This window comes from Poecilia latipinna, unplaced genomic scaffold, assembly GCF_001443285.1.
Source record: "Poecilia latipinna isolate Pla-1442-1.1 unplaced genomic scaffold, P_latipinna-1.0 Scaffold300, whole genome shotgun sequence".
Taxonomy (NCBI): domain Eukaryota; kingdom Metazoa; phylum Chordata; class Actinopteri; order Cyprinodontiformes; family Poeciliidae; genus Poecilia; species Poecilia latipinna.
In genome coordinates, this window is record NW_015112916.1 from 191,311 (window position 1) to 199,307 (window position 7,997).

Here is a 7,997-nt window from a genome sequence, read left to right on the forward strand (position 1 = left end):
ACAAGAACTAAAATGAGTGCGTTCCACTGTACAGAAAACAGTGTATTAGTGAGACATTCAGAACAACTGCGTACATTCTCAGGTCAAGAAAATACACCCTAAAATCAAACCAGACGCTTAAAGAAGTCCATCTCATGAAAACGCTCACTTCACAGGACATACAGTAATACAGTAGGCTCTTATTTATAAGACCGGGCCCCTTAACTGCCACCCTCAAAAAGCTTACAGCGACCTCATAGGTACTTGAGGTCACCTGTGTCCTCATGACACTTAAGGTGTTTAAGCAAATTAAGTAAATCCGTCAAGGGGCTCGCTGAGTGTTAAGACACTGGACCGAGTTAGAGCTTAACCGTAATCTGATTGAGATGCTGCAGGTTGACTTGAAAGAAATATTGTCGATAGGCTACTGTCACAAATATATCCGTTTCCCTCAAAATGAACCAGCGGAGAGCAATGACGAGTTATACAGAGCTGCATTTTATTTTTAATCGCTTGTGATACATTTACCTGACATCTATTTGAACAACACTTTAGCAGATACAACATAGTTTGATAAATCAGGACATAAAACACAAAGAAACAGGAATTATGACAAAACCTATATTTAAACAGTTGTTTATTGTACAAGCAGTTTGTACAATAAAGCTATGTAGCTGCGCGTTAGTGAGTTATGCTTCATTTATTGAGGGTTTGTTTTTACACATTTGGAAATAACAATAAATCGTAGGTCTTTATAATTTTAGCCATAAATATGTATATACAAAAACACACACACACAAAAAAATCATAATAATCAACTCCTTCTGTTGTTCACAGCATCCATCAGTTCTATAATTAAAAGTGGATTCAACAATTTCATGTGTTCCTATTTTTTCATACCGTTCTTAGATTCCATTTTTGACTCAGAAAGTGACTCCCTCTGACCTGTTTTCTTTTTAACGTAGTCCTGTAAGCCTTGCAGCACAATCTCAGCATAGACAAGCTTAAGAGGAATAGACTGCAGCAACCAGGCCTAAATGAACAACACAAAGACAACCATGAGGATAACTCAGTCTGCCAGCACACAGTGCCTTGTCCAAACTCTTCCAACTTTCTCAGCAATTTCTCATGTTTCAGCCACAAAATTCAGTGCATTTTCTTGTCTGAAAGAAATATGCAAATTAATATGTAGCAGTGAAAAGGACATGCGAGCTTTGCGCATAAATAGACTGAAATTTTAGTCCATTCTTCTTGCAAAAATATCAACAGCCTAGCTGAGCCGATTTGGTGCAAGTAGTTGCACCAAATCTGTTTTTGGAAGTGTCAATGTGAAGGGGGTTGATAATAATTTCATGACACTTTAAAACATTTTTACACGAAAACAATTTTAAAAAACAAATAGCATTATTTTTCCACTTTGCAAATATATATATTTTTTTGCCTAATAAATAAACATGAGAAAATGTGGAAAGTTCAAGATGTTTGAATACTTCTGCAAGGCACTGTTCTGTTACTTGGCATCATGAGATACTTTTGTAAATTGTTTTACCAGGAGTGTGTGGCAGACAGTGCCGTTGATTTTGTCTCCAGCTCTGACGTACTGCAGGGATTTTTGTACAAAGTATTCTGGCAGCAGAGTCACCATGTTCGTCTTTTGGAAACCCGCCATCCGAGTGGAGACCCCGAAAGGAGCCACTGCCTGAGAAAACATTCAGAATGTGCTTCAGGTTCGCAGCAAACAGTTTCAGCCTATTTGTGGTCCAGAGTTTTTCAGAGAAGGTCTGAAAGAATGTTGTGGTACCTGTATGATGATCCCGCTATCTCTGTACTCTGCTTGGAGACCTTGAGAAAATCTTTCCACAAAGACCTGCACAACCCGACATTCATGCAAAGGTTATAAATGATCCAATCAGATGACCTGCAAAATATCTTAGATGGATCATTTTACCTTTGATGCAGCATAAAGGGTATAGAGTGGAAAGGGAAAAGAGGCAATTCCTGAAGCAACATTGATGATCACCCCTTTATTCCTGCAGAGCCAAAGAAAAATTCAAAATTCAACAGCTGCAAACATATTTGTTGAAAACTGAACTGCGTTGAACAGCATATTATAATATAACTCTGTTAAACATTACATCTAATGAAGAAAACATGGGTAGGAGACCTGTTCTCCATGCCTGGGAGGATTATTTTGCACATCTGAAGACAAATGAAAACAAGGTCAGATTCGAGAGAAATGAGAGTATACAGCAAGTGTCTCAAGACTGAGGAAACTGTCAGTCAAATAAAAGTTAAATATATTTCTCTTTTGTATTTTACAGAACTGATGTAACAGAAACTCTCTTACCTTGCACAACGTTTTCACATTGCAGTTTATCACCTTCGTTATTGTCTGAAAATACACATTAACACCTGTCTCAGTAAAAGGTTCAGGACATTAAACTCAACTTCAGAACATTTAATATTGAAACAAATTGTTTTACATTTTATTTTAAAGGAAATGTAAAAGTTTGTTTACTATTAGAAAGAACCCTGAGATGAAACCACTCAGAAAGTGCTGAATCAATCACCATTTTGTTTGTCTTGTGTATAAAACTAGAGGATTAGTCATTTAAATTATTGAGAGTTTCACTTTTTGAATTAAATTAGTGGGGGGGGGGATCTTTTACATTATATTCTGATTTCCTGAGATGAACCTGTTATGCATTTAAATAGAAATATTCATTTTCTCTTGGGACAAGCGGATTTATTCAAAACAAACATCTTTCAAAATGATGTGTTTATATCTGTACGTGTGCATGTTAATGTCAGGTGGATATCAAGTTAGTTCCTAAAAATTCACATGGGCTCTCATGTGCAATCTTGTGAAATATCACTGACCTTGTCCAGCTCCTCAGAATCGAGAAACTTACAGGGGACGAAGGTGGGGAGCACCCCAACGTTGTTAACTGTGTACGAGGAGACAAAAGATGTTGTTTCGGAGAAAGAATATTCCTTCATAATTATGCTTTGAATATTAAATAGAGGAAAAAATATGAAGGCCTGACCTAAAACGCCAATGTTAAGGTCTTTTAACTCTTCCTCTATTTCCCTGAAGATATTCTCCTCACTGAAGTCTGCCACAATCACCTTCACCCTCCGTCCTGTGGTTTCACCTGAGACAATATCAAACACTGACATTACTCCGAACAACAGCCATCTATAAAAAAAAATGATTATTCATACATTTGTAGGTGTTTTTGCAACTACAAACAAGCAAGTGTTATACCTATTTCCTCTGCCACCTTTTCCAGCGTTGCTTTAGTTCGACTCATGATGACAACATTCATTCCTCGGTCAGCAAGCTGAGAAGCGGTGTGTGACGGTTAAAATCAGGAACAAAAATGTCCACATGCAAATATTAGTGAACAGAGTTCAAATAAAAGGTAAGTATATTTAGGTTGCAAATTTAAATGCAAAAAAATAAATAAAAAAAAGTTTATCACATTGTTTAAACAGTTACTTACTGCAAATGCATAAGCTCTTCCTATGCCTTCTGACGCACCAGTCACCACTAAAAGAGAGGAGGCAAAGAGTAAGATATTCAAATCAACTGTTTCTGTTTGCAGCTGTTTACAACTCAACACTAGGGGCGCTGTCACTCTCCAGCTCCTTCTGAAGGTCCTTCCAGCGCTGTCAGAAGGACTTTAGGGCCCCGTTTCAGAAAGCAGGATGAGTGAAAATCCTGAGTAAGTTCAAGTTGACTATGGGTTTTCGGTTTCTGAAAGCCAGACAGCTGTTATCCTGAGTCAGCTTTTTACCGCAACTTACTTCGCGAACCATCTCTGCTCGGCATCATGATTGTTTGAGGAAATCCTGAGTTTGTCCTATCATTTTGCTGGCTGGCACAAGGAAAGTTTCAGAAACGGTGCTTCCTTTCCTGTGGGAGCCTGTAAAAGTTGGACAGGATATATTCTCTATCGGAAGAGGGCGATCACACCTCGAGTGGATGTTTTTCGTTTCCGGGTTATTTAAAGCGTTACCGTTTTCAATTTATCTCAAGGAAGTCCCCCCATTTTTGATGAGGTACCCATGAGGGCAGAACTTCGACTCGGCAGGAAATTTAATGTTTTTGATTGTTGATTCAATGTTGCATAACTCTGTGCTTTTGTGTTTAATGATGTAAAGCACTTTGAAATGCCTTGCTGCTGAAATGTGCTATACAAATAAAATGTGATTGATTGATTGATTGATTGATTGAATTAAATTTCCGCCTGTAGTCACATTGAAACAAAGAGGTTATCTTTGTGCTGCTTCGTTTTTATACCAACTGGATGCTGTCGGGAAAGTTACTGTACCACCTAAGCTGATCAACAGCAGAGGTGGATGTGGATCAATTAGGCTACTCATGTCTATAAAGTTCTCCTTAGCAGAATAGTGTGTGTCTCTACCTGTCATGGACGCATGGTGTTCTATCTCGGACATGTGCTCTCCATTAAATATCTTTTTTTTTCCTGTTTTATGTTGTTGGTATCAAGCACAAATTGTTCAGTTTTAAGTGAATTATATTGAGTAATGTAGCATTTTAAACAAGAGCCCCCCCCCACCCCCACCATCAGACTATAGATAATTGTGAATTGAAACTACAAACATTGTTGGTATTGCAGCATCAACAGTATTGCCTTTGTTTTTTAATATATTATCCTTTTGGCATCATTGAAATGTATAATTCCAGTGGTAAGCAACAATGGTCATTTTAAGGTTCTTAAAGTGAGGTTCTCCCCTTCTGAAAACCCTGAGTATCAGAGAGCCGGGTAGGCTTATTCAGAGTAACTGCCTTCTCAGAGCTTGTTAACCCTCCTTTCTGAAATAGGGCCCAGGACTGCCTGCGTTAATGTTTGTTTACACTTCAGTCCATTTTGTTCTTACTCACTGTGCTAAAACAACATGTTCCTCAGCTGATAAAATGTTTGCTGAGAACAAACAGAAACTGTTTCCAAGGGCTCACAACATCACAACACTCCCCTTTGGTTCTGACAAACAAATAAAATCACACACACACATATATATATATATATATATATATATATATATATATATATATATATATATATATATAGGTTAGGTTACTCGCTTTTTCATGATCAGCTTTCAATGCAAAGGAATGAATTTCAAATGGTTTTACATCCTTTTCCAGACTGATGAGCAGCAAAAGTTGCTTTTCTAAAGTTATTGCTGGTGTATTTCCTCTTTGTGTAACCTTGTCATATTGAATGAATTTCAGCTACAGTAACTTGAAATCATTGTTTTTCCACATCACCCCATCAATCTTCAACATCATCTTGGAGAATCTTTTCTAAATGTTTTCTACAATGTTGCATCAGTTCCTTGAGGTGTGCAGTCAATCATTTCTGCAATGGCATTTTAATCTGGTGGGGAACTGGACTTTAACTGGGTCATTGTATTGTCTTTCTCTTGTTTTCCTGGCTCTGTTACTCACTGGCAGATTACTTTGGGCAGTTTTACAGATAATGAAAAGATAATGAAAGTGCATTTTGTTCTTGATAAATCAACATGAGTGTGTTGTTTTGTTGTTCAGTGTAGTGGAAAGACATGAGAGTTAATTATTAATTATTGCTGTTTCATTTTTCTGCTTTGGTCATGGGTTGGCAGCAATGGACCATTGGAAAGAAAAGCAAAAGCTGTGTGTCTTCCGGTAAAGATGTGGGCTTGAAGGTTTTGTTTTTTATATTAAAATATATGGGTAAGCGTCACTTTGATTTTGACTTTGCTTTGAAATCCCTGTGATTGCTCTCTGAAACTGCTAGCATGAAAAAATCGACTGTTTCAAATCAACACAGACTTGGTACAACTCTCTCCCTTTGCAATCTTGCATCACCTACTTTTCTCTGAACACGATTGAAATGCTGGTTGACAGAGAGCAAAGATTAAGTTTTTCTTTCCAGATTATGTTCTCTAAAGCATGTTACTGTCAGATTTTGAGCCTTAAAGTCAGATGTTACACTCAATGAATGCCTGTTCTTCCAACAACTGCAGATGAACAGTCCAGTACAGAGTAAACACATGCCAGTAGAATCCCTCAATGCATGACTAAATCCCAATTCCCAATTAAACACTTTCCAGTTGCGCTGAACATCCAGATGTTAGATGGTTTCACCGGGGAGCTGACGTGTACAATATGCTGCAAAAAAACAAAACAACTGCTGGAACATGACAACAAACAGATGCTCAGAAAATACAAAGACAGGAAGGAAGAAGGCACCTTCAGATGCAATAAAAAAGACTAAGAAATTAGATAAATCATTAAACATTCAATGATATAATTAATAATCAGCTGTATGTATCAATTTAGTAGCCCTTCACATCACTTAGTACCCATGAAGTAATCCTCAGTTTCAAAAAGGTTAGTGACTCCTTAATTGCACTTTATTACTGGGACTGCTTAATGGAAAATCAGGGTAATCAGTTTCAGGGGTTTGAACTTTAGTTGCAAAAGAGCTTCTTTCTCAACAAAATGGGCTGCAAAGGTTATATTTTCAAAATAAAATAACAAGACAGACAGCAAACAGAGAAAAACATTATGTAGTTTCGATTCCTGATTGTTATTCACAATAAAACAACCACATTAAAATTTCGTTTAAAAGCTGTAAATGGTAAATGCCACTACAGGATTCTACATTTGACAAGACATGATTAAAGTGCATGGAGCCAAAACTCCAGGAAGTTGAAAAACAATAACATTTTTTTTGGCCTGTGGTCAATGTTTTTTCATTGTCTACTTTGCAGTAATTATTTCACAATGCTGTCGCCATGAGGATTTCTCCCAAAGTTCTCACTTGCTGATTCATAATGGATGAAAATAATCTTAACAGGTTCACAGCAGGAGAACTCATCCCAATTTAAGGCGCATTTCAAACTCTTTGAGTTTTTTCACATTTTATCACAACTGTTATGAAGGTCTACAAACAATTCCTAAACATGCAATGTGATTCGAGATCTACAAATACATAATTGCTTCCATTTCTGTATAGCAAAGCGGTTTATCTTAGCATTTAAGCCTACAATGTCTTGAAAAAAATATTGACTCTCCCTTGAACTTTTTCATTTTGTTATATCACAACAAACATTGTTGTATTTTGCTGATATTTTTATGATAGTACGGCACAAAGTAGTGTATAACCGTGCAGTTAAATGAATAAAAAAATAAAATGAATTTTTTTTTTTTTTTTTTTTTTTTTTACAAATTACACCATTGTGGATCTTGCACAGGGAAACTGGTCAGAGTTGATTTTTTTTCTTTATTCCTATGGTAAAATCTGGTGGGTTCAGCATCTTTTTGTGTCAACACCTTTATTCCGCAGGATCAGAGCTGATGAGAGTATTGCTGGAGTTAAATATTGGAAAATTCTGGGATTAATCTGAGACTTAAGACTGGGGTGAAGGTTTACCAACAACCCCAAAGAAGGGGCAGAGTAACAAGCAAAGGAAATGTTTTATATCAAAGCATGTCCATGTTTTAGAATTGTCCCAGGCTAAACCTAAATGCAATTGAGAATTTAAGGGATCTGAATAAATTTGGAAGGCAAATACATATATGTAAGGCAAATGTATTCAGATCCCTGAATATAAGAAGGATATCATATGCATATGATCACTTGCATGTGACCAGTTCTGACTATTTTATTCTGAGACAAACCACTGAAAATCCTCCAAATACAGTAGTCAGTGTCAAGTCAGATGGCAAGAGGAACCATGTAGAACATTTAGCAACAAACAGTACACAATACATCTGTTCTCTTATTCATTGCGCACAACAAAATAGCTATAATGTTCTGCTGTCATAATCTTCAAACTGAATTTTGACATGAGAAAAAAAGGAGGGAAAACATAACAAGTTTCCCTCGTTCTACAGGCTTCTGGAGATGTGTTGTTGCTTTTTTTTTTTTTTTTTTTTTTCATTTTTCTTGGGCCCGGGAGATCCTACTGATACACCTATCATTTTTTCCCTCCTAGGAAAA

General features: G+C 36.8%; 1 protein-coding gene across 2 annotated transcripts in view; it reads right to left on the reverse strand.

The window, feature by feature from the left end:
• Positions 1–454: 454 nt before the first annotated feature.
• Positions 455–7,997, reverse strand: part of hsd17b3 (hydroxysteroid (17-beta) dehydrogenase 3) — an 11,967-nt gene continuing 4,424 nt past the window's right edge. Inside the window, exons 1-11 of one of the 2 annotated variants that reach the window (XM_015034483.1) lie at positions 3,790–4,986; positions 3,486–3,532; positions 3,248–3,323; positions 3,027–3,134; positions 2,860–2,927; positions 2,327–2,371; positions 2,144–2,178; positions 1,928–2,009; positions 1,781–1,846; positions 1,529–1,678; positions 455–1,012 (exon numbers count right to left, since the gene is read on the reverse strand). In XM_015034483.1, coding sequence (XP_014889969.1) covers positions 866–1,012; positions 1,529–1,678; positions 1,781–1,846; positions 1,928–2,009; positions 2,144–2,178; positions 2,327–2,371; positions 2,860–2,927; positions 3,027–3,134; positions 3,248–3,323; positions 3,486–3,532; positions 3,790–3,817 — 852 coding nt within the window. In that variant the 5' untranslated portion in view covers positions 3,818–4,986 and the 3' untranslated portion in view covers positions 455–865. Of the gene's footprint in view, positions 1,013–1,528; positions 1,679–1,780; positions 1,847–1,927; positions 2,010–2,143; positions 2,179–2,326; positions 2,372–2,859; positions 2,928–3,026; positions 3,135–3,247; positions 3,324–3,485; positions 3,533–3,789; positions 4,987–7,997 lie in introns of those variants that run through there. The other variant, XM_015034482.1, reaches the window with a different exon arrangement.